At 40.1% G+C, this 27,050-nt stretch overlaps 2 protein-coding genes across 3 annotated transcripts; one reads left to right on the top strand and one right to left on the bottom strand.

The window, feature by feature from the left end:
- Positions 1-525: 525 nt before the first annotated feature.
- On the bottom strand, positions 526-15,077 carry ehd1a (EH-domain containing 1a). The gene is made up of 6 exons (XM_085177986.1): positions 14,289-15,077; positions 9,788-9,885; positions 4,439-4,680; positions 3,554-3,724; positions 2,049-2,213; positions 526-1,695 (listed from the first exon to the last, which is right to left on the bottom strand). Exons 1-6 carry the CDS (start codon positions 14,675-14,677, stop codon positions 1,165-1,167), a joined length of 1,596 nt encoding a protein of 531 aa, XP_085034112.1. The 5' UTR covers positions 14,678-15,077; the 3' UTR covers positions 526-1,164.
- Positions 15,078-20,454: 5,377 nt separating this feature from the next.
- On the top strand, positions 20,455-26,641 carry ubxn1 (UBX domain protein 1). 2 transcript variants are annotated; one of them, XM_085177998.1, is made up of 10 exons: positions 20,455-20,603; positions 21,128-21,192; positions 21,313-21,366; positions 22,204-22,343; positions 22,980-23,070; positions 23,164-23,355; positions 25,577-25,628; positions 25,714-25,836; positions 26,129-26,312; positions 26,450-26,641. In XM_085177998.1, the coding sequence occupies exons 2-10, from the start codon at positions 21,134-21,136 to the stop codon at positions 26,488-26,490; spliced, it is 936 nt and encodes a 311-aa protein (XP_085034124.1). In that variant the 5' UTR covers positions 20,455-20,603; positions 21,128-21,133; the 3' UTR covers positions 26,491-26,641. The 2 variants fall into 2 exon arrangements, with proteins under 2 accessions (XP_085034124.1, XP_085034132.1); XM_085178006.1 differs by having other exon boundaries at positions 20,566-20,634.
- The last annotated feature ends 409 nt before the right edge of the window (positions 26,642-27,050 follow it).

Consider the following 27,050-nt stretch of genomic DNA (forward strand, 5'->3'; position numbering starts at 1 on the left):
CACTGAGAAAACAGCCGATGCATACAGGCCTGACGAGTATTTTTTATACTTCAGTTGCTTGTTTTGACATCTGACATCTACATTATGCCTGCTCAGGTTATATATCGCACAGATTTATAAGGCGAATAAAAGTGTATATTATTTCCAGGCTCACTGGAGAGGGTTTCCTGTCTTTCTGTTTACAATTTGTGCTCGTCTCTGAGCCCGGACTGAGTTTTTGTAAATTGTCTCCACGTGTCGTGTAAGAGCTCCAGAGAACGCAAGCATGTCTGCCTTCGCCACCGTTTTCAATTTGTCCTTGAAAACTTGCAGGCAGAAGCCACTTTCATGGCTAAATTACCTTATATGTCCTCCCAGCCCCCTGCTTTGACTCTGTCTAGCCTGCAGAGGGCAGAAGAGCGCACTAAACCAATTTAAATTAATACATTAAATATTTTCTGGATGACCTCTGGGTGACACAGTCCTTGACATAACCTTTGGTAACAGAAAACCACTACAAATTTAAAGCACCAAACTATGAATCAGTTAAGATTTATTTAGCATATTTATTTAAATGCGTTTCCCCCATTTTAATAAGTAGCTTTCTTCTGACAAACCACTGTTAAATGTGATATAGCAATATTAAATACAAATCCACTTAACCTTTTGAATGGTACAAGCATTCCGTTTTATTTATCCGGCAAAATAATAAAAAAGGAAGCTTCTGGAAAGAGTCAAAGTTAACAGTGAGGAAATACAAAAATAGAGATAAAGCACATCTAACAGCTGTTTTGATTCATTTCCTTTCTCTTTCCCAATTGGAAAAAAAACTAGATTTCTTTGGATCAACATATAACAATATGAAGTGTATATTTGTAAGACATCTTTTACACAGGATGCATAAATCCATGTTCCGCCTCATCGTGTGACCTCCAGCTACCCATCAGTTTGGTAATTGTCCTTCTATCGGTCTGCAAATCAAACCCCTCTCCCGCCGTTTATTTCACACGCACTAAACATTATCCCCAGATTCACAAAGATGGACCCCGCCCTCCCTCCCACCCAACCCCCAGATACCCTCCAGTCTCTCTCTGGTGAAAAATACCCCAGGTGCTGCCGTTCTTTCTTGAAGTTAGACACTGCCTGGAGAGCCCTGTGTTGACATCAATGATCTGCAGGGTGCATCTAGGCCTCCACCGACCCACGTTTAGACGGGGGCACCAGGTGGTTTGGCAGCGTGGGAGGCAGCTCGTGGCCCTCCAGCTTTACCTTGATCAGGTGGTTGGCCAGGGCAAACTCCTCGTCATCGAGGAAGCCATCTTTATCCACATCTGCCAGCTTCCAGATCTTTCCCAGGACTGTGTTGGGCAGCTTGGACTTCACCAACTCCTTCTTGGCGGCAGCGCCGGACACTTTGCCGTTGATGGGAGAGAGGGTGTAGAAGATCTCATCGTACGTGGGCTTGTCGCGACCCACCACCCACTCCAGCTCGTCAATGCCTTCGCTGGCACCCTCGCCGTAACCGTGGCCAAAGGGACCACTCATGGTTCCCTCAAAAGCTCCACCCTTGACGGTCTGGCTGGGCATGGTGGCCTCTTCCTGGCGGACCATTGCCATGAGACGTGCGATGTCATTGGCGAGCATGTCCTCCACCGCCTCCAGCAGTTTGGGTTTGAGTGAAGCAAACTTGGTGAAGTCCTGACCGTTTAGCAGCTCCTGAGGGAATGAAGGTGGTTGAGAGAAAACAGGAATTGGTGATAGAAATAGATCAGTCTTCAATGGCTACCAATGGGAGCAACATACAAGAAGCAGGATTTCCTGACAAATCAGGAAAAATAAATCTCATCTCCGTCCTGGCCCATCCTGGAGGGCAAGAGCAGGAAAGAAGGGCAAAGATGTGAAGAGTAAAAGTTGGAAGGTCATTCTACTCTGAACAGCCTGTTTCTAACACTTTATACAACTTTCCAAAAATAGAGTTGTGTTTTCATCAGATCTGTAACTCAAGACAGCACTTCAGTTTTGTCAGGGAAGTGCTTCAGTTCTTTCTTTTTTCCCTTTTTAAATCTTACCTGCATTTTGTCAAGTTTGGGGAAGTCTCCGGGTGAGATCTGGTGCTCCTTCTCTATCTTGTGGTAGATTTCCCCCAGGTTGGCAATCAACTCCTTCTTTTTGGAGTCCTTTCCAAACACACTCGGCATCTCCTTTTTCAGAGAGCTGATAATGTAAGCTTGCACCTGAATGCATAAGAGAAAAAGCAGAAATTCTTAGCACCCTCTGGACTTCTGCATTAAACATTTCGGAGTTACAACATCTGAATTTTGGACTTTTCGATCAGGCAGAAGGCCAAATGAAGGGAACTAGATTTAAAATGGGTGTCTGCAGTGTATTTTTAAATTTCAGATATATACATATTGACTAAAAGCAGAAATAGATAAACCCTGTACTATAATTTGTATTTGTCATTTTAAAACTGACATATGTTCAAACATATCACTGGGCTGACATCTGCTTGTGGTGACTTTAAACATGAAACACTAAGTTGCAGGGTGGGGATTGTTTGTTTTTTGGTGTCACCCTATTAGTGACATAAGACAGGGGCTTAAAAAGAATAGAGAGTGAAAATATGACCACATAAATTAAACTCAGCAGCCGAGTCTAAGAATGGTAATCTGTGACAGAAATATCTATTTTAAAAAAATTCAACATTTTTTTTTTTTTTTTAACTTTTTGGTCTCTTTACAGATGTACAATTAAATGAAAAATGACACCAAAATGTAAGAAGATAGGACGGGTCTATGGCTGGAATGTGTGAAAACACAGTAACACATACTACATCGAGACAGAACACAGTGACGCATATTTCCAGGTAAATAAATGCACATAAAATGTGTTTTCTGACATCGCAGGCTTTCTTCCTAAAGTGGCCAGTGCTGTTTTTCTGGGGATTTTTATTATTTATAATTCATGGTTTTGTTTTTTGTTTTGTTTTTGTTTTTTAAATATGCCATTTATGAAAATATGCAAAAAAGTATACTGCTACTTTCAACGGTTTGTGTGTTGTTGTTTTGTTTTTTTTTAAAGAAGTTTATGATGTGAACGCTACAAAGCTTAGTTTATACTATTACAGTGTTATTTGTCACCTGTGCCCCAGATGTAATGTCACCGCTGCTGCTGATTGACATGTGGTGAGCTTGGTTATTTCATGCAGACGCACACCTTCTAACTCCAGTAAACTGCCACGTGCACTGAGCTCACTCTATGTGGAAAGAGCAGCAGGCTGAACTCTAAGCTTGTCTATAGACACTCCTATGATCCATCAGTGAGTGACTACTGGATTATCACACACCACAGAACTAGTGGTGGTGTATAGCACTGAATTTTTTAATGCATTTCCTACCAATCCATACCAATTTTATCACTACTTCAAAGGTGAACCTGTGCTGTTTCTCCAAGTATCCGTGCCTATCCTTTAAAGGAAGCATAGGTGCTACTCAAGCACTGGTATAAAAGAATGTGGTGCTTTATGCAATGATCATTGCATCAGGCCAAAGGGTTTAATTTTCTTAATACTGACCTTGGCGAGACGTGCTCGCTTGATGAGGTCATTAAGTTTGCGTAGAGCTGCGTTGCGTGGCAGCGACTGAATGTCCACAAAAAGGTCCTGTTCCTCCGCCTCAAACAACTTCCTGTTGTCCGGGACCAACAAGGGCTGTGCCCAGAATGACCCAATGTACACACGCACCACCTAGAATAAAAGTTTTCCAAGTTAATATCCATTCATCTCCATCAGGTTACACTTTACAGCTCACACCCACGGCAAGAAATTCTCTCACAGGCCACATATGTGACATTGTTCTCATGGTTTTATAAACAGAAGTAAAACATTTATATACTCTAACACAATAAAAACAAGAAAAGAGTGTAAGACTGAGTTAATCAAGAGTACATTTTTAAAAATGTGACTGATTTGTAGTGTTAATCCTTCAAACAGGCTATGAACTACAGATCAAAGTCAATGAGTAATTATCTGCATGCTCCAAAGGTTTCCCTGGGATCACTTTATGAATATGGCTCTAGATCATCAAACATTAACTCAGTAGTCAGGTGGAAAAATCACAAGTGCTTATGTCACGTGATATCAGCTAGGACATGGGATTTGACATGGATGGTATTTTATCCGTGTTTCACTTTCATTAAGGAGTTTTTTTCTTAAGTTCCTTGGTAAAGTGAGAACTTGATAACATTAGAAAAGCTCTCCAACCTTCGCCCGGAGCTTGGCTTTCACTCGGAAACAGTAACATCCTTTGTTTGCTCCACATGTGTCTAACACTTGATTACTACCAGGCTAGAGTGAAATAATTCTCACAGCGTTACAAATCTTCAGTCAAAAACAGAATTGTAAAAAACAACAACAAAAAAAGCAAAAACAACAAAAGGGCTTTTTTTCCCTCCTTCCCACCTCAGGTGTGTTGATGATTTTACCCAAAGACCACATCAGCGCTCCATAGACCCTCATCAGCTGCTGGGTGCTGATCTGATCTGCCTTGTTGAGCACCACGCGCATTTTGTCCTCGTGGTTCTTGAGTGCGCGGATCACCTCGGAGAACTCATCAGAGATATCCAGCTTGTGGGCATCAAACAGGAGGATGATGCGATCCACGCGTTCAGCGAACCACTCGAGCACAGCGGCAAAGTCGTACCCTGGAGAGAGTAAAGAAAAGCTTTTTGAAACATCTTTAAATATCTTAAATGTCGCATTACTGGGTTTCTTAACTGGACTGTTTTCCCAGCTCTAAACCTTTTGTCTACAATAAGGTCTGAACAACATTAAAACTTAGGTAGGTGTGTATGCTGCTTGAAATCAAGTTTCCCCAACAGATGATGCATTGCCATTAAAACAAAAACAAGACAGTACATGTTAAATTCAGCCATGTTACGAATTATTATAGTGACATGCTGTTAGCATATGGGAAGTGATAAAGAACTGTCATGACTAGATAAGCTCACAGTGACACACATAGCAGGCTACATTGTCCTGGGTATCAGTGTGCACTATTATCTTCCAATGTTTGTTCATATTCTACTTGAGCACATCAAGTTCAACGGCGTGGCAGCATCTGACCGGAAAGAAACTCCAATAACTTGCATCTTTAAAGAAGTTTAGTTTTGGACTCTACACATATTTATATTCCAAGTAAAGTTTAGATAAGGAATTTCAAGAGGCAGGTCTTTTTCCTCTGATTACTGATTAACTGGCTTTACTGCTTTACTGAGACAGAGACAGAGAGGTATAAAGGTAAGTTTAAACCACAGTCCCTCTTTTTTCTTTGGAGGTTTTAGCCTCAGGAATAAAATGACCTCTGGACACAGCAGATTCTGCAACGTGCCTTAGAGAAACCAAGCAATGAAAGATCAACAGAAAGCAGGAAGACACATACTTGATATAAGGTCTTAAACTGAAAACGCTATACACTGTAACATCTTCTTTTTTTCTTTTTTCTTTTAAAGTGAATAGCTTGACCAGAATGTGCACTACACACACTTCTATAGTCGCCTGAGCACAGAAACTTACTGTACCATTCACTTTATTATTTATTAATAAAGTGAATGGTACAGTAAGTACCATTCACTTTATTAATTTAAATTTCTTAACTTAAATTTCCTTTAGTACAAGTTAAACACATTGTATTAGTGTGCATCTATACAAATTATCAGCTACTGTGACACCAAGATAAAATGTGGCAGTGTTTGTGTCAGTTGAATTCACAAAGAATGCAGGAATACTTAAATCATTATTTCATGATTTAAGTATTCCTGCTTAAATCATGAAATGATTTATTTGAGAAACTCGGGGCAGAGTCAGATTGCATAAATTGGCTTTTCCCCCCCAAGTTTTCATTTGCCTCAAGGACTTGAGGAGGAGGAGCGAAAAGAGCAGTGGTTTTCATTAGTGTGTGCATTCTTTTCTGAGCCAATGAGACAGTCGCTCTAAAAGCTCATCGCACCAGCTGCACAATTGACGGCAGATCTGCAGCTCATGCATTCCAACACGGCTGGCTTTTGTCCCTGTCCAAACACATGTATAGAAAAGAGCAACGGAGAGATACGGTCGAAAAAGCAACTCTGTGATAGAGACACGAAGAGGGAGACATGGAGATAAAAAGAGAATAAAGAGGGAACACTGAGAGAGTAAAAGTGAAAGTAAAATGACAACGTCTGGATGAATATAGCAGATGGATACTGGAAAATTAGTTCATGCTTGTAACATGTGAAAGTAAAGGGGCATCATAAAGGGGGACTGCTTCCAGTTAAGGATCCCAGTGGGAGCCAGCTGAGAATATTTGTTCATTCCATCTTAAGTCTGTTTTTAAACGCACATGTCAGGGAATCGCAGAGGCAGCTGCTCAAGGCCGACTTAATTAGAACACATAGCATTAACAACTGCTGTGTCTGTACTATACGCACAGACATGAAGGGATAGAGCCATGCGCTCATGACTTCATGGCTTCAAAATCATGTGCCTCTTAGACAGAGAGCAGATGATCGGAAAAACCCCTGAGCATATTTTCATTCAGAATTCTGGGAATGTCGAAGGACTAGTTTGGAATTCGAGAAACAGAATTCCATATCACAGCACAGCAGCTATAAAACAACAGACAGGACTTAGCTTAAAGATGTGCGATATGCCAAGGTCTGTTAAACAAAAGGCCAACAGAAACAACCAGCTTTAAACATCTGTTTGCTGCACATTTACTTCACAGCAAGGACGTATATTTCCAGAAAGTGACATCCACTTCTTCAGAATAATCCTTAAGTGTTATTTTTTTATCTCTTAATAGTGGCAGGCTCAGCCTTTTTTTAAAAAATGTATTTACAATCTGCTTATGTGGACTTATTACGCTCACTTCCAGCTCCAGATGTTTATTCTTAGACTCTAGTAGAGTTTTGCACGAGTCACAGTTTAGTTTATTTATGCAGGTCATTGGGGCAAGCCCTCCGTTCATCCATTGCCTGAAACAAACTATTTTTACTCTCTCTCTTTAAGACATCCCTCTTCTGACTGGCTGCCTTGCAAAGGTTTGTACAGCAGGTGGGTGGGGATTTTATGCTCACAGAAGGAGACTGGTGTCTGAGGTGACCACATTAGGAACATCCCCTCTCTATGGCAATATAAAGAGCAAAGAGCAGGAAAAAACACTGCCTGAGATTTTGGCATACAGGAATTACTTTTCATTGCACATTCTTGTATAATCTTACTTGCACTTCTTGCTGACTGTTTCAGTCCTTTGCTATGTTTAACAGGCGCTCCCACCAATGATAGAGCGCATACATGACAGAAAAAATGGGCTACAAGTCCCCTCTAATTTTGCTAAATAGCATTAAAATATCATTGTCAATTCATCAGCACTGCTTGTCGGAAAACACACCACCTAGTTCCAGTTTTACTATAGCTTTTGCCACTTCATAGTTTACTAAGGAACAAGCACTGAACCACACATGCTGACCTAATCAAAAATAAACACAGTCCAAGTGTTATGCAATAAAAAAAGCACCATATACATAAATCGATTTCACGTTTCCTGATTTTTTTCCTGAAAACTTTTGTAATAATTTCGAAGTTATGTCAACAGCCTGCACATTTGAAATTGTGCAATGCGGATCTACGCTAAAAACTAGAGACGTTTCTCACACACACACACACTAATATCATAGCTTCCTGTAGGCCTGGTACAAAACAGATCTGCCATTATTCTGGGTGAGGCACACATGACCATCAAAGTTGAGCAGCACAATCCAATCGGATGTGTTTATATATGACACAGTTAGTACAGTATGTCTGCAGTACCGTATTGTATTCATGTTTATATAGAAACAGAGTAGAGGATAATGTCTGTAAGACAGTGTGTATGCAGAGGACAGTCTCTTTGACAGCAAGAATGTAGGAGTATGTGCTGTATGTATACAGCTGTTTAAGGTATTAAACATCAGATTTAGCCTCCTCGTGTCTTTAGTCAGGGTCACTTTTCCGTGTGCCAAATCTCTTTATTCATACTCAGATGTGTACCTCCGTTTCTAGGTCTACACTTGTCTGGCCTTGTCAGTTTCTCTGGCCTTTCTCTTTGGGGGGGGGAGAACGAATATAACTACAGGCTAATTTCATAATCAGTTTTTCTTTATTTAGCTTAATAGTCTTTTTTCCCCATTTCTTCATATAGTGCCTCACAGGAAACAACTGCGATAAAGAGCAGCCTGTAAAGAAGCTGCCAAACACAGGCGGTGATGGATAAGGGGCAGTCTTGGGAAACTCTGCTATGTTTGCCATTTTACTCCACTTCCTGTCTCTGGGGTGTACAGAAAACCTGTGCTTATATATGTGCTTCCTCTCAAACACACAGAGCAGGTGGGGGGGAAAAAAGAAGAAGCTATGTTTTGTTTGTAAGATCATCAAAAGTTACAAGAAAAGTGTGTATGTGGCAATTCTGAAATTACCCTGCAGGTCGAAGCATTGCTGAAGCATGCAGATAAAAATATAAATTGATTTATTTCCACAGAGTACAGGGAAATTATTCAGATCTGTAGTGATAAATAGTACATAGGAAACAGAAAGGGTAAATCAAGTTTAAAAAGTAGTAATAAAGCTCACTTATCGCAAGGCGCCTTATACTTTTAAGATGGAAGCAGGAAGCTCCTCCCACACATGAACAGTGTCTTGCAGAGCTCATGAGGTTTTTACATTTAGAAAAGATGAGATATACACTGGCAGGTTCAACCACCAAATTTCTTAAGGCATGGCAGCCATTCCTGATGTACATGGAAACATTTAAAATGACCACCTTATCATGACCACATGCCATATCTCTATATCACTATCATAGTTAACTGTACACTGAATATCCCTTATACATGTTATTTTTATATTTGTTTGTTTGTTTTTTGTTGTTTTGTTGGGGTTTCTTTGGTTTGTTTGTTTGTTTTCCTTCTCTATTTCTGTTATCTTTTGGGGTATTGTAAATACTGAACAGCAAACTACTGTATGTTCAATGTTTTGTTATTAACATGCTGCTGTGACTGAATATAAAATTTATAAAAAAAATAAAAAATAGTAGTAATAAAGCATATAAAAATAGGAAGAATGGTAATGCAGAAGGCAAATTTTCATACCTTTTTAGATTTGATTAGAATACAAGAAGGATTTAAATGCCATCTAGTATAATTATTCCCTACTATATCTTTTTATTCCTGGAGCTTTGCTTAAAATAGTCCTTATTTATCTTATACCGGGCCTTGGTCTTGGGCCTCAGCTCTGTTTTAGCTCCTCTCCCCTTCAGACAATTTCTCATTGGTCACCCCAGCTTTGCAAACAAATAAGGGGAGGCCCAATAAATTCTCTTTGAAGGCGCTGAAGAGCTACAGCGAATGAAAAGTGCTATGTGGCCTCTTGGCACTGTCATGCTGTTGAGGTCTCCATCAGATTTATGTAACCTGTTTGGTTAGGCATTGACCTAGAGGTGTTAAAGGAGCTAAATACAGGTTTGACAACACAGTGAGCCAAACTGCTGCAGTAAATTGGCAGTGCATTTGCTAAACAGAGACAGGCTTGGGGAAAGGAGGGTATGTTTGTTGTTTCAACATTTCTTTTTCACAAGTGAAGTTGTCACTTCCTGTGGTTTTATTTTGCATACATGCAATGCTTTCTGATTGCGCTTGTTTCTGGGTTCTGAGCAGTGGGTGTGGTATGGTAGAGTTTTAAGAACATGAAACAAGGCGTATGTGAAAGGTGGGAAAACTGGATGTATGTGAGGCAGACCTCTGCTTATCCTCTGCTTCTCCCCTGACAGGATTCCAGGAGTATCAATGATGCTGATGCTCTCCAGGACGGGGTTAGGCATCTGGGCACACATGAACCTGCCAAGGAGGTAGAGAGGGGGAGGAGGGGGTGAGAGACACAGAAGCACAGAGAGAGGAGAGAAAAAGAAAGTGAAAGAGCATTATGAAAGAGAGAGGGAGAGATTGGATCAAGAATAACAGACACAGGGGTGTAAAAGGAGAGAGGGATACAAAACCGGTTAGGTGAGAATGCTTACATAGAACTCCTATTAAACAGATATTAATCTTGAACTTTGTAGCAACAATATCTCAAGCATAACATAATGTTCTTTCTTGTTGGAAGAAACCTGAAGCTAATATAAAATAGGAGTCGGTTAACAGGACAAAGCTGGGGTTTAGAGGACAGCTACAATCTCATTTTACAAATCCTCGATGCCTTAAGGTAAACTAAAAAAGTACATTTCTGAAGCTAACAGTTATTCTACATCTGCCCTTTAATGTTCAACTAATCATTTGGTTTATAAAGTGTGTGGTTATTGTAAAAGACTGCTCCCAACTGCTGCTTTTAACACGCTTGATTCAATATTTTTAAGATGAAATGAATGGACGTGTGACTTTTTTTTGCTTAAAGACTTGCTTATTATCAATAATGGCTTATCAAAGCAGTAATTTCTTTTTGTCGTTCAACAAGCTGATTAATTATTTCAGCTCTAGTTTGGATGTTTTGCCCTCAACAACAGTGAGGCTACATAATTATAGAGTCAGATTTTCCAAACGGCGTGACAGCAATGCTTTTAGGTCAGCACTGATGTAAGAATATTTAATAAGGGAAACATATGAACAATACATGATAAGCCATAAATTATATGCCTTAGTCATTCCCAGTGCGACATAATTCACTTTACAATACTCTCATCGAGCTGGGACACTGCGGTTTAAATTTTAAAGCCGAGTGTAAGCCCTTAAACAGAAATGAAGCTAAGAAATACAAATACAGACAGATATAAGAATGAAAGTAGATGACTGCTTTTGCATACACCCCCATTGTCCCACTCAGGACAAAGAAGGGGATTGTTAAGACACCACACACTCAGGAGTACTACTTCTCACACTCTGTTGCCCTTTCAGTCAAACTGAACTGATACTCACAACATGAGCTCAGAAGCAGCAGGTCATAAGACTGTGGGGAAAAAAATCGTGCTTTTACATTCCTGCTGTGACCGCGCTGAGAGCGCACGCACACACACACGAGAAAACCCTAACAAAGCGGGGAAAGGAAAAATCCACAAAGAGCAACTCAAAGAAATATAAGAATAGGGCTTCCTGCATAGAGGTCCTGTGTATTAATGTTCCAATAATAAACTACAAAAAGATAACAAATGTGCAGGTTTTTCACTCTCTCGCTCTTAAAGCTTTTCCATTTCAGCCATCTATCCAAACATTTTTCCACATAGAGCTGGCAGGAAAAAAAAATGTTCCAATGAACTTGAGCTGGAATTCTTTGAAACAGAGGGCCCAAGGGGACGAGGGGGGACGGTGCATGAGCATATCAAAGATCCTTCAGTTTTTCACTATATCTTCAGAAAGTGGGAAACGCACCACAGTGTAAAAGACACCAAGTCTATGCTGTGATAGCAAATCTGGCTCCAGCTAATGACCTCCTGACCTATGACCTTCCCTCACGTCCTAACCTCAACTTCCCTGAGAGAAGAGGAAACTGGGTATCTGTCATTACTGCTGGAGATGCAAACAGCAGGTTACAACTGTGTGACTTTTCCTTCTTCCTGTGAAGTCTTGCCTCGTGTGGGTGAATCAATCATTTTACTACACACATACCTACACAGGTCTTCATGCTAACCTCTGTATAAGAGTGTACATGTGTCGGCCGCTATCACAACAAAGTGCAGAGTCAGCACCCTGGAGGAGTACAGGATGGAGCAGGATAAAGTGGGCCGGGGTGGGCCAGTGCGGAACTTGAGCTCTGCTGACTCCGATTTTACTGACTAAACATTTACAGAAAGCACTGACATACACTGAGAGCCTCTGACTGCAGTTGAATTTAACATAAAAGGGGAAGAAGAGCTAAAACATTTGCATGCTCATCTAGGTGTAAAAGAAACTGGGTTACTTTTGTGGAGACACTCAGAACAGAATCACTGCACAAACAATGAAAGGTCAACCACAAGTCAATAAATTAAATATATATATTTTTTAAACCACCAAAATTGGGAAGCTACCTACTATTTTGGGCTTAGAAAACCCAAGAGAAAGCTCTGCATTTGAGGATCACATGACTGATTTCTGTTTACTCACTTCATAAATAACTGCTTATACTGAGAGCCTGGTATTTAAAGGCTAATCTGAAGTTTGAATGACTATAGTTAAGAGCTATTAAAAGAAGCTGCCCTGACAGTCTCATTCAGTCAATTACCAATGTGACCCTTGATATTATGTACCTAGCTGAAGACCAGGCTAAATTCTTTGACTTCCTGAGAGGAAAATGGAAAACTGGCCTCAGAAGTATGGTTCAGAAGTCAGCTTGGTTCTAAATGTTTATCTACATCCAGTTCTTCGTGGAAAATTTTAATCAATTTATCAACTTGCAGGCCACTTCTTGGCTAAATGCCACGTGAGCTGTTTAAACAGTTCATACACCTGCTATTGTCTTACCCACATATCCTGTTGTGTGTGATCATGTGAGCTCTAAACCAGCATATGCCCGCTCATGTCTGTGTATGCTTCTGAGACAGAGATGCACACTGAAGTGAAAGACTACCACAAGTCCCACAATACCGCAGGACCGTTTCCAGCAGTTTGGCAAATGATGCTACAATGGACAATAGCTTTTGTTCAAATCTTATCTGTCTTCCCTTCAAGTCAGTAATAAAGCCATAGTGACCAATGAAGTCTTAGAGTCCCCTATTCTTACTTCACATTTTCAAGTTTGAGTGATGACACTTGGCAAAGGTTTGACACTCATGCGAGATAAACCAAACACTCTACAATAATAAAGGAAGGGCTGTCATTAGATAATGGGAAATTAGCCCAGCTAGGGAAGTGTCAAGTTGAGTGTTTGCGCTACCCTACCTACACCCACATAATACCCTGAAACTAATAACAGAACAAGTATTATGACTGTCCCAGAGTTTTTTTCAGTTGTGCATTATTTGTTAATCCCACTCAGGGTGCGACTCAGGCAGAGAAGGGGGGCATACCTATATCCTCTACAGGAAATGACATAATCAACAATCAGATGTTTGACATATGATGTCAAATTCCACCCCACCAAAAGCCCCCCAGCACCTAGGAGACTGGACTCAGATGTTTTAAGAAACGTCACACTGGCTCTGGCTCACTGCACATTGCTTGTGCAGTTTCGCTTGCACTCTGAGCTGGGAGGAGCATTTACTCAATGAAACACTCAAAGATTGAGCTGTCCTTGGCGCTCTCTGGGTTTGAAAGAATACCCTAGAATCAGTTTTCTATGCCATTTATTTAATTTTATTCTGCTGTTTTTGATTATTTCTGCATTCTTGTCATAATTAAATTGAATTAACTGGTAAAAGACCCACAAGGGGAATACTTCTGAGTCATCTGAGTGTTTGCTGGGGGACATTTTTGTTGGATTAGGACATGAGCTGAGTAACAAATATAAAAGTAATTAATATTTTGGGAGTGGCTGTGGAGGTTTCCCCATAATCTCTTTGTTATCTGGATCATGGACTAGACTTGACCAACTCCACATAAGCCAGTCTAGTAGTGCCAAAAAAGTATGTTACAATAGTCAAAATCGATAACCACACCTTTAATCCTTTGTGATAGGACTATATAAGATCACAGGTAGCGGATGAGGGAGTTGGTTTACCATGCCAAAGGACATGAAAGTTATGGCTTCATGATTTGAGGACAGGACAAGGTCGGCATGCTCCCTAGCAATATAACCTTCAACTATTTCTAAGTTCAAGAGACCACACTGGTGAGACAGGGAGAAAATGGTCAGCCAAGAGTGACTCTGCCAGGTGGCGAAGAAGATCATTTGATTGGTAGCATATGATACAAAGAAAAAGGGAAAGGCTAGTGGGAAAAGGTGTTGGAAAGCACCTTCCAACCCTCTGCTTTATATACAAGCTACATCTGTCATCTATTGACACAAAACACCAGCATTCTTTTAAGATGATGAAAGAGGTAAAGCCCTCACAGTCTCGGCTCATTTTAAAAGATTGTGCAACAGCATAATGTGAGAATGTACCTTGAAACGTGTCGTACATGTGAGAACATGTAGGAGTGCATTTAAAATCAGGGCTGCTGTGTTATTATGACAGTTTCTCAACACACAACAGCACTAAAGTGAGTATTCGAGTCAGCCCCATTCATTTCATTCACAGAGTAATGAATAACCCTGGGAGGTGGAGGTCGTGGTGGGAGTCATATAATTTTTCATATCCTCTTTGATAGAATGGAGTCCTGCTCACTGGCTTTACCTGTTGAGAAATGCGTTGCCAAAGGCGTTGAGCTTGCGAAAGGGCTTCTTAGGATCGACAACCAGGGCATTACCCGGTATCACCCCCTCCTGATCCCCGTGCATCACCGCGATGAAAGAGTCTGTTGTCGGCTCCGGGCCAATCCGCATACCGGGGAAGTCCTGCTCCATGAGGTGCCGGATAAATGTGGTCTTCCCGGTGGAGTACTGGCCGACCAGGAGAACCATGGGCTTGTTATCAAAGTCGGCATCTTCGAGGGCTGGGGAGTGGAAGTCGTGGAATCGATACGTGTCCTCTAGCGGGAACAGTTTGGTCCGGTAAAGCCGCCGCAATCCGTCCGACACGTTCTGAAACAGCTCGGGATCCTTCTTCAAGTTTTTCCTGAACATGGTTGCTTCTTTTCGCCTACTTTGACACGAGGGTTTCAGTCTCCCCTTTAATAAGTATCGAATTTAGAGGTGTGGGTGCTCACACCGCCGAGAGAGTAGCTGCCTGCTGGTATAAAGCTACGGACTGGGCGAGGCTGAAGTTTTTGTCCCCACCCTCCTCTTTGCTAGCTAGCCACGCAACTGCGAAGTCAGTCATTCAAGGAGGACTCCTTTTTCACTGGACGTTATCTAACGTGACGTGACGCGACACGACACGCCACCATAAACACTAAGCTGTGGTTAGATAGATGCAGTCAATTGCTGCTTAAATGTCAGACAGCAAAACCGTTTATTGGCTTGCCAGCCGACTAGCCACCTGCTGACAGTTGGTGAACCACCGAAGAGGACTTATTCCGGAAACAGTTTTTTTTTTTTTTTTTTGCGCGGACTACCACTACAGTCTGTATTTCACAATAAAAGCCTCTGTTCTTCATAACCCATATGAAAACTTTGATGAAAGCATGTATTCATTCATTTGTTCATATATATGAACCTGTGAAGCTTCCAATAACATTGTGAATGTTTTATTTCACAATAAAAGCCTCTGCATGAAAAGTTCATACATATACAGTAGTGTGAAAACGCGCTTACCACCTGCCTGATTTCCAGTTTTTTTGTATATTTGTCATGGTTAAATGTTTCAGTTATTATTAATGAGGAAAAAATCCAAATAAAAACGTAAACAAATAAACAATGAGAGTGTAGCGGCAGTTATTTTAATATATAGAAAAAGCATATCATATGAATGTGGAGGGAATGTCTACTAATTAATATAAGGGAAATGTGTATAAATAGTAGAATGTTCCGATGGATTAAGGACTTCTTAACAGACAGACAAATACAAGTAAGGGAGGGGAGGGTTTAGCAGAAAATTGAACGCCACAAAGGAGCATTGTGAGCAGACTATTTTTTTTAATGTTGCTAAATTATTTGTTTAAGGATGTAGAGGGTGGGATCGGGTTATCACTTTTTGCAGATGATGGGGCAATGTGGAGAAGAGGAAGAAATTTAAAATTGATTATACAGACGCTAAGGGGAGCAGAAGTGGAAAAGTGATCGCATAATTGGGGGGTTTAAATATTCGGTTGATAAGACTAAGATAATGTTTTTTACAAGGAAAAGCATTAGGAAAAGCATAGTGATGAAATTAAGCTCACGCTATATGGGTAAGAGTTAGAAAGGGTAAAACAATTTAAGTTTTGTGGGTTGTAGTGTGATAAAAAGGATGGCATGGGATGCACATATTCTAAAGATGGTGGATAAATGCAAAAATGTGTTAAATATAATGAGGTGCTTAGTTAAAAGTGACAGGGGAACAGGCAGAACTTCCTTGAAAGCCATATACACTGAATTAATTGGGGCATAATAAGGCAGAAAATAAAGGAAAAGTGGCAAAAACAATGGGATAGATGAGAACATAGAACAGGTTTTAGTGCATTGTGTATTGAAATATGAATCCAAAATCCCAAATCAAATAGCACAAATCTCAGACATGAAAAAGTCCCATATTTTCAAAACACACACACAAAACCCCCCCAAAAAACACAGATTTTTTTTTAGAATAGAGTCATGTCTTCTCAAGAAACACTTTCACTTTGTAAGGGTGCAACAAAGTCATCTCCACAGGCAAAACAAACAGGGAGTCCCACACCCCCCTGCATACAGGCTGGAGAGCTAGTGCTCTATCACAACTTTTTTAAGTATACAGTCCCCCTTCACAGCAACAGCCACAACAGACAGATTTTACACAAAATGTCAAATACCCAATAATCCATACTAGGAGCATACAATTAGCCAGAGAGAGTTTAAAGAACTGTCTTTAAACAGGAGGCGACCCTGAGACTTAGCAATACTGGGTGAAATCCAAATGCTTATAACTGCAGTGTCACCAGACGACCTCTCTATTCTCTAATATTGTTTTACTACGCTACACATTTTCTTAGTGTCCGGATGCCACTAGGAAAGTATATTATGCTAAATGTGTTACTGTTATGAACAACAACCCATATGAAAACTTTGATGAAAGCATGTATTCATTCATTTGTTCATATGTATGAACCAGTGAAGCTTCCAATAACAGTCACTATGAATTAATATTCACTATATTGTGTTTATGTGCAGTGTTTGTAGTGAAATTAGTGTTACTTTTAATTTGAAATGGCTACATCAAATTGCAAACAGTGATTTAGTTTTGGTTTGACTTTTCATGATAATGATTGTGTTCTCAGGCTGAGTGGTGAGTATTTTTTTACTCTGTTTTCAGTTTGTTGAACTGAAAAAGATCTTTTTACGATATCTTCCTGTAAACACTTGCAGGGTTTACAGGAAGAACCACCAAGGGACCTTTGTAAGGGACCTTTGAGTCTATCACCATCCCTGACTGATGTCAGGGAAAGTCCCATATCCTTCTGACCATTTACTACAAATGATGCTCTTGTATTCACTTTTACTTTTGGTTTTAATTTCAGAAAGCTACATAAACCCATGCCATACAAATCTTAATCTTTGTGTTTTATTCATGAAAAAGGCCTATAAAGAAACAGAAACTTCAACTGAATTCACAAGAATTGTTTAATTTATTGCAGCCTTCGCATAAATCACCATGAAAATTAAACTAAACAGAGAAACAAGAAACTGAAAGTGTTGCCGTTCATGAGCTACAGAGAGTCCCAGCAGTGTTTGCATGACAAGAGGTGTCCCTCCACAGATAACAGCAGCTCCACTGGAAGCCACAGTTTTTCCATATGGAGATGCTGTTACAGCTGGTGAGACCCAGAGAAAAACACAGCTGAGAGCACCAAGCCAGAGCACAGCATTGGATGTACACTCGTTCTGCTGGCATCTTCTATTTAAGTGTTTTTCCTGTTGTATATTCAGTTGTCAAAACTGAATATAATCAAAACTTACCTTAAACAACTCCTCTGGGCTTTCCTATTTTTGTGTGACTACCACTACAGTCTGTATTGTTTGTACTCTTGATCAGCCAGACAAACATTTCAGAGTACTGCAAACTGGAAGGGGGCGGCAGCATTGTGGTCCACTTTTAAATCATATGAATTAATGCTGCCCTCTTTTGGTCATCTGTTTGGTCATCTGACTACATGAACTTAAATCATTTTATTACACATGACATTTTATTACACAGCTTTCATGTCACAATACCACCCACACCCAATAAAGACTTAGTATCATCCACTATTTTATCTTCTAATCTTGGTTTTTACTGCCTCTAAGATTACATGTGTCCCTTCTGACGCCAATAAAAATCAGGCTCATTCCCTCCAAGAACACGTGCTCCTAGAAGTTAACAATAGTTGCAGTAACCCTAGTAAAAAAAAAAAAATAGATCTATTGTGCTATTTCTTTTTATATTAGGTGTTGAAAGGATCTGTAACACAAGTGGTAAGCATAATTTTCTTGTGTGTAGCTCATCTTCTTCCCAGAATCTCACTGAATATCCTCGGTGAAATTTGACCTTTAATTCTCTCCTTCTGTAAAAAGAAGAAAAAAACCCCTCAGAGAATCATAAAGCAATATAAGGGCAGCCTGGAGAGAACTTCACCCCACTGTCTCCTTCGACTTTGGCCGCCCTGCTATATATTGTTAACAGATAATTCCATTATGAAGGCTCATTAGCGTCTTCAGATAATGTGCACCAAGAGGCCGAGCACGGAAACTAGAACGAACTCGGTCTGGACAGAGAAAGGTGACGTCAGGAAATCAAATACCACATATTAAACCAACATTTTTAATGCTGGGCAAATCCTCACGCTTATCATCTCAAAGTTAGAACCTGCAGAAAGTGAAATGTATTCATACTATAATCATTTTTATCTGAACAGGTACAATATCGTCTTTGTTACCGAAATGACACCAAACATCTTTGTAAATTACACACATGTTCGCACAGAACGTGTTTGCTTTTGAAGGCACTTGAATTCATTATAAATGAATCATCTAATTTCCTTAAAAGATCCTCTGTGATCAACTGTTGTCATTTTAACATATATACAAATACATATTACAGGGTTTGTCCTGCAGTGTGCAAGTAGATTAGATGCATGGTGAAATAAACTGGTCTTGTTAATCTCTTGAGTTAGTTTGCTTTCTAGAACGTAAAAGAAAAGTTAATACTTACCCAGTAAAAGCTGCAGGCAAAGCTTCTTCAGTTATTAATTGTAAAAGGAAAACACAAGACAAGTAAAACCCAGATAAAAAAAGAACAAAATATAAGTGTGAGGGGGAAAAAAGACAAACGAATAAATAGTAAATAAGAGCGTTTTTACAAAAAAGACACCCAGCAGTGAGCGGAGTCTCTGAGTAATGGTAGGCTCGTGAATGAGGGCTGCTTAAGACTATGTGGGGGAGAGAAAAATTAATCATTACACTTACTGTAAATATGTAACAAACCCAACCTGCACATAAAAGTCAGCAAATTGCATTGTGTTTGAACACCCACGGAGACACGCAGATGAGATGAAATCATACATGCAGCAGAGCAGCCAATAAGATCACCCGACCTTCTCATCAGGCCTCCCCCACCCCTAATCATCCAGTGGACATAATTCCTCTGCTGACACATTTCACTCTCTCTCACTCACTCTTACTGGGGCGCGGTTTAATAAAATCACCTGATTAAATATCTAAATGGAAAGAACATTATGAGATTACTTTAAAGAAACGATTGATGAATAGTCAAAATCTGGGCCAACTCCATCAAGTTGTACTGTTTATTCTGGTCTTGGATAGCTATAAAATCCAAATCTGGACTGGACTTTTGAAGTGACTGCAAGATGATATATGATTTTTTTTTCAAATGATTTGTAAATTATAGACAATAATAAGACCTTATGTATCCCCCAAAACACAAACCGTTTAAAAATGACCCAGATTTGAAGGAGTTTCTATTAACAGTGTTATTTTTGTGTTGTTTTGAAGATGACTTTTGAAGACAAGGAGTGTTTGCCTGAAACAAATTTGTAAAGTGCATTTGACTCAAGCTCAAAGTGAGTGATTCCTGCAAACAGTTCATTCCTGCATGTATCTTTGGTCAAAGTGTGAGAACAATAATTGTAAATGAGTTACAAAGGGAGAGCCTCTTCGTCTTCCTCCAAGCCAGTTAGATGCATTTATAAATAGTTCTTAAATAGCACATCTAAACCAGCAACACACTCAATGTGTTTCCTGATCTCACTGACTTTGACGGGAATTCCGGTTTAACACCCTATTTCACACCAAATTATATTCTTTAAAACCATAAATAGAGGTAGTGAAGTAATTATTTAATATTCACTTAATCTTTATTTCACAGGTAAACACCTTGATTTATATACTTTATCCTACTCAGGCCACATCAGTAATAATAGTAGACTTTAATAGAATTAAAATCCTGCTTCGAACAGAGTATTTCTACACTCTGACCTAGGGCACTACTTTCACCAATCTATAATATTTCACCAGTGATTTAAAGCAACTGGTGTAAGAATGTTTTTTCCTTAATAAAGATATTTGATTTAGTTCCTGTAGATATTTTGCATTGTGTATCATTTGACATCGTTTTAGTACACCGGTATTGATATGCTGTCGTAGAGGTGATGAATAGATGGGGTCAGGTGAACCCTGCAGTAGCTTACGTGTTACTGTTCATTATTTGCATGTTAGGGAGGCTTATTCATTCATTTGAAGTTTAACTCAGTAGAAGCTCAAGGTGTATAAACGTGACGATAGCGTCGTCAAGTGTCCCCAGTAAGTGGAGATCTGTATGTTGTTTGTTTTTTAAACAAATCTTAAGACTTCAAAAATCGTTCTTTCTAATAAGCGTGAATTTCGCATTGTTCTTTTTGACTCGTGTGGGCTTCCTTACTGATGAAGCGGTGTTGTCCGATGTGTGAGTAGCTAACTATCCCTACCTTCACTGGGTATATTAGCTCATATTTCCTCCGTACATAAATAAACTGGCACGTCAGTTTGCATTTAGCTCAAGTATACAAACTAACATTAACGGCACAAGTGATGAAGAGCTTATTGGAGTTCCTAATTGTTTCTAATCGTGCTAGCCAGCGAGGCTTCCCAGTTAGCTTTCGCAATTTGAACGTTAGCCACATTAAAGCTAATTTTAGCTCTCATCACGATGGTATTTATTATATCAAATAACTGCATGTGTGTAGCGGGAATAAATTTGTGTTTTGGTAAGCTGCTAGTAAAGGAATCGTTTGTTTATATTCACGTAGTGTTATATTCGGACAATAGTGGTCAGTGTAGCTGCTTTAGTCAGCTAAAATAAAGTCATGAGCTCTTGCATTAACTTTAGTTTGGTTAGAGGTCCTTTGGGTTCTTTTCATCATCAGATGAAAGCATTGTACCAGTACGTTAGACGATGAACTCCTCGTTAACGTTCCTGTATTGTTTCAGGTCAAAATGGCAGAGCTAACAACACTTGAGAGTCTGCTGGAGATGGGGTTTGATCGAAACAGAGCGTGAGTGATCCTTGATGCACACATTTTTATTGGTTTATTTGGATTTCAGGTTTGAAGCTGATTTCAAGGAAATGAAACTGTGTCTACATTATCTATCATATGATCATAATCTGTCTTTAGAGAGAAGGCAGTGGCCAACACAGGGAACCAGGGAATTGAGCAAGCCATGGATTGGTGAGTTTAGCACTCAGAATAACAACACACTACTTTGAAACCTCCCACATTAACATTTTCCCTCTGTCAACACTTAACTTGGTGCCACAGTCCAGCTCCACACGCCAGTTTCCCTCATAAAACTATCCAGTGGTTTTTATTTCCCAATGTAAACATGATTGTGGTGATCGGATAAGTGACTGTTGTTTTTTCAATTTAAGAAATATTGATTAACTTTGTAGTGTTGTCTCAAAAAGTGAATTAGAAATGCGTGTGTGTGCCTTCATCTCCTCTCACTTGGATTGGACTGTTTTCTTGTCGGACTGAAACATTTATTAATCGCATCTAATCTGTGCAAGATGCTACTGTGAGGCTTTTAACTCATTATGAACTTTCTCATATCACCCAATTTTTTTAAAGCTTTCACACTGACTTCCTGTCAGGATTAGCTTTCAGTTAAAAATCTTGGTTCTCACATTTATGGCTTTATGGGGTGCAGCCCCTCCTAGATAGTCTCCCTGCGACTACTCCAGTCGTATTCTTCAAACCAAGTTCTTAGACCGGTTTGTGGTTCCTCATACCTGCCTGAAAACTAACATTCCAAAACTTTGGAATAGCTTGTCACACACTAGCTTGTCACACACTCTTTGCACCCTTGACTTTGTGGTATTCTTTAAAAGGCAGTTTAAAACTAATCTTTTCAGACATTTTAGTGGTTTGTGGGTTTGTTTTTTTTTACCTTGTTTGTGTGTGTCCATTTTGACTTGAAATAGGGTGTTTAAAAATGTTATCTAGACCTCTGTAAAGCTCTTTGTGGCTGTTGGAAAGTAATACATTTTGCTTACGAACTCTCCTCAGGCTAATGGAACACGAAAATGACCCAGACATCGATGAGCCCTATGTGCCGCCAGCGGGCAACGTCCTGGGAGGAGAACCACAGAGCCAGCCCAGCACAGCAGATAGCTCTGAAGGTCAGGAGGGGCAGGAAAGTTTTGAAGGTATGTCATTAAAGGGGCAGGAAAGAAAAGCCACCCACAGATTTTCAGTGTGATTGAATATACCACTAGACAACCTAAATGTATCTACTCTTAAGGACTTTACACACTGGACGTGTAAAATCCGTGTGAATATTTCATGTGTTAAAAAATATTTTTTGACTTGATTTGGATCCAAATAGATAGATCTGACCAATCAGACCGCCACATTTGCAGTAAGTGTGGTCATACTGAATGTGTGCACCTGTGCTGTATATCCAAAAGGAAATGGTAAAATTACACTATTTTGCCTTTGATAGCTATACCAGTCAATATATGTGTGTATGTGTGTGTGTGTGTGTGTGTGTGTGTGTGTGTGTGTGTGTGTGTGCGTGCGTGCATACAGCCAAATTCAGCTACAGGATATGCACCCCCAGTAAATCTATCTTATCTAGCTCTTTATCTCAAAAATGTTGTGTCAAGTGGTTGAGTCACTTCCTTGATGTTTTGTTGGTGGTGTTTCGTTGTGGTTCATTGGCACTGCTGTGGTTTGTGGTATTTTATTTTAGATGGGCCTCTTGTCTTGTTTTGCGTTTGTTAGTAGTCGGAAGTAAGCTGTCAAAGTTTTCACGTTGTCTTGCCTGTTTGTTTCGGCTTCAGGAATAGCAGGTGGAGACATCGGCTACATTGAGACAGAGGACGGCGTCAAACGGCCAATGACAGAAGAGGAGAAAAATGAGCAAGTCAAGAGGTCAGAGGATACTCAAAGTGCATTTTACTGATTAGCAGTGTGCATATTGAATATAGAAGCACGTGTGTAATTTAAGCTGTGTCTGTTTTTCAGGCTCGAGGAGCTGATGCGGGTGAAGCAGGCGGAGAGAAGAGAGCGAGAGCGGGCAGAAGAGGTGGAGAGGGAGAAGCAGCGGAGGAAGCAGGGCCAGGAGCTGCAGCAGATCCGCCAAAAACTGCAGGACGATGAAATGAAAAAAATCGCTGAGCAGCGTCAGAGGGAGAAGATGGAGGACAAAATGGCAAGGTATGTTTGTCAACAACACACATACAGTTAGAGAACGTGATAATTAGGTTTGGAGAAGGATTGCATACCGGAGTACATAGAGTCTAATAACCATTCAGTCAAAAAGATACTTCTCGCTCCCAAATGTCTGACATTAGAGCAGGGCGAAATGACCAAAAATATTTATATGATATTTGAAAATTTGCAATAATGATATAACTGACGATATAATTGACACTAGACAAAATACTTTACAACTCCACAACTTTATTAGTGCAAAAAAAAAAATCAATGTATTTTCACTTAAACAAGCAGCTGTTTTTATGTGCATTAAAGTTATATAAAAAGTTAACAGTGCAAATGCAAAATCCTTGCTGACAGTTTAACCAAAAGGCATTTCCAGTGGAAACTGGTCGACATATCCTCAGCATAACCATGTATAATATCCACAAAACTTAAAAAGAGGTTATACACACACAATACGGTAATATTATGTTGAAGCACAGTACGTATCACTCCGCGAGGCTCCTGCCTACGATAGCCGTAATGCTCCGACAATCCATCAAGCGGTGCGGCTTCGTAGCTTAGCAAAGTCGCACTAAAACATTTGACAGATTTTCAAGCGCCGTGTACGACATAAAATCGTTTTGAGGTCAGTAAACACAACCAGAGTTCATACATAAGGCACACGGGATTATAAGGTGCTCTGTCGATTTTCAGAAAAATCAAAGGATTGATTTTAAGTGTGCCGTATGTTCCAAAAAACATGGTAATAACGACGGCCCGCTAGCATGCTCTACCAAAAACAGTGCTAAACCAGTGCCACACCACTGAAGTTGCAGCATTTTTACAAACCAATTCTGGTTCATCCGTTTCATTCCACGATCCACAGCACTTTTTCCGCCATGTGCATATAAAAACAAAGGCACTGCGCATGCGGGTTTTACCCATAATCTATCGCGATATTTCATTTTCTTATCGTTGCCCAACATTATACCGGTATTACCGTGAACGGTATGATATGGCCCGGCCCTATCTGGCATGTTTATTCTCATAAAAACAAACTTTCAGTCTTACAGGCCCAAGACTAGCAAATCACACCATCTCATATACAGGACTAGCTTGGCTAAAAGGCATTCTGTTACTTTTTAAATAGTATAATGTTACTCTGCCCGATAATTGTCTCCCAGCATAATCTCATGACAGATGGATGGGCTGTAGAAGAGCATCAGCACAGCAACAGGGCTGGTATCTGGTGTCTGCTTGTGTGAGGAGGAGCACAGCCAGAGCCCTACAGAATCAAGTTTAAACGGCTATTCTTGTGCATGTTTCTGACCAGACTGTTGGAAACAGACAACGCAAGGATGACATGAGGGTCCCAGAGATGTTACAGGGATCATAATGTTTGCCACAATGTCTCCACACTCCTTCACGGCTGACACATGTTCTCAATTTGAAGCTTCTTTAATCTGTGGAGAGAATTTGGGTGTTCTCTGGTTAAAAGCCATAAAGCTGCACAGTGAGCTGATACCACTAACAGATTTCAAGCCCTTGTTTCACCCTCGGTGAAATCATTTTCTGACAGTCTGGTGAGAATGGTAAATGGTAAATGGACTGGTTCTTATATAGCGCTTTTCTACTCATCTGAGCACTCAAAGCGCTTTACACAACTTGTGCATTCACCCATTCAGACAAGCACATCTTTCTAAGTGCTTTTATAGCTAACATTCACACACATTCATACTCCGATGGATGCATCGGAGAGCAATTTGGGGTTAGTATCTTGCCCAAGGATATTTGGCATGCAGACTAGGGGAAGCCAGGAATCGAACCACCAACCTTCCGATCAGTAGATGACCTGCTCTACCACCTGAGCTACAGCCACCCCCTAACATGCACAAGAAACATGCACAAGTAACTCACACAAAAGAGCAGATAGCAGTCATGCTGTTGATTTTTGTGACGTTTTCCAATGTATTGCAAGCCTAAATACTGTGGCTTTATTTATAAAAAAGCTAAGCTTTTCACTGTAACTAGTTGTTCCCATGAACCCTTTTTGTTACATTCAATTGTTTTTTTTAAAAAAAGGTAACAAATAACCCAGGAAAAAAAATTATCTCTGTTTTACCTATTGGAAAATGTTCTCATTCATAAAGATTAACTTGTATTTGATTAGGTAACTTTGTTCCTTTGTTAACTCTGGTTGCTGTGTCATTGTGTTGCTTATCTTTATTACTAACAGGCAAAGGGTTAAAGAGAAGATAGCAAGAGACAGAGAAGAAAGAGCACAAAAGGTACTTTTCAAGTTTATTTTCCATTTCTGTATTCTACCACTTCTGGTGGAAACAAGAACAACTTGGACTTTTTTTTTCTGTGAAGTTTGGAGGTATTGCACCCTCGAGCATCGCTGCGTCATCCCAGCCTGGCCAGCCCAGTCCGTCTTCACCCACCAGTCAGGGCCCTCCACCCACTAAAAAGGAGTATGATGAATCCAGGATACAGGTACCTAATTCATACTTGGTTTTAAAATGTTACTTTACATGTATGTTAATAAAGTTTGAAGTCTGTGCCCTTTGAAACAGAACGTCACAGGTTTCGATAAATGCATATATAATATGTGCACAGAGTCTTCAGGCCTAACGGGGTGTTTAGAATAAAATGGATGATAAGCAGAGTGTGCTTCAGGGCTTAGGCCTTTAGATGAAAATGAATACACCCCTCTAAAAAACGCAGATAAACTGGTGTTGCGTTGAACTTTAAAATATGTTCTTTAATTTTTGCTGCTTCTTCACAGGTCCGTCTGCTGGACGGCTCGACCATCACAACAGTCTTCAAGGCCCAGGAGCCGCTGGCGGCAGTGCGCGTCTATGTGCAGATGAACGGCAACACGCCCGAGGGTCAGGACTTCACGCTGCTGTCACCTTACCCCCGTCACGTCTACACTGAACTGGATATGGAGAAGCCCCTCAAAGAGCTGGGTGAGCTGGGGATAGCATTAGGCTGCCACTTAGCTTAAACTGGATTTGGTATCATCACGTTATAATTTTAATATTTAGTGAAGATTAAAAAAAAATAACAAATTGAAATCAGACTTGCTTTGGTTCTGTGTGTTCAGGTTTGGTGCCTTCAGCTGTGCTGGTTGTTGCCAAAAAGTAAGAACAGGAGGATCTGCTCTGTGAGCCTACCTCACCACTTTCACTACATCGACACCAGATACCAGAACATGGACTGACCCACAAACAGAGCTGCAGTCTTTTTCATTTCACCCAACAAGCCAGATAACTTAAATAAAAGCACAGATGTGTAATTCCTCTCCAAGTGATGATATGGAGGAAATTGGTTCGACTATCAAAAAGAAAAAGGCTTGATTGAATCCATCCTCTTCTGCGCTGGTTTCACCGGCTGTGGGTTGGTGTGTGCAGTGAGCCTGATAGTGAAGATAGCTGGTTTCTGACAGATACTCCTTCAAGGAGCACCACTCATAGTTTCAACACATTAAAGAAAAAAATAGAGAACAAACTTGTTGAGTTTTAATCCGATCCATAAAAACACCTGATTTGGAAAAGATCTTAAGTTTAATCCCCACAATCTTCCTGATTCTGTGACAGTTTGCCTTTTCTTTTTTTTATATAAGTTTAAATATATCGACAGCTATGTCTACCTGGTCACCAAAAATCTTACAATAAAGCTGACTTGGAAAGTTTGTTACTTGTGAG

Source organism: Neolamprologus multifasciatus, chromosome 2 (genome assembly GCF_963576455.1).
Source record: "Neolamprologus multifasciatus chromosome 2, fNeoMul1.2, whole genome shotgun sequence".
NCBI lineage: Eukaryota > Metazoa > Chordata > Actinopteri > Cichliformes > Cichlidae > Neolamprologus > Neolamprologus multifasciatus.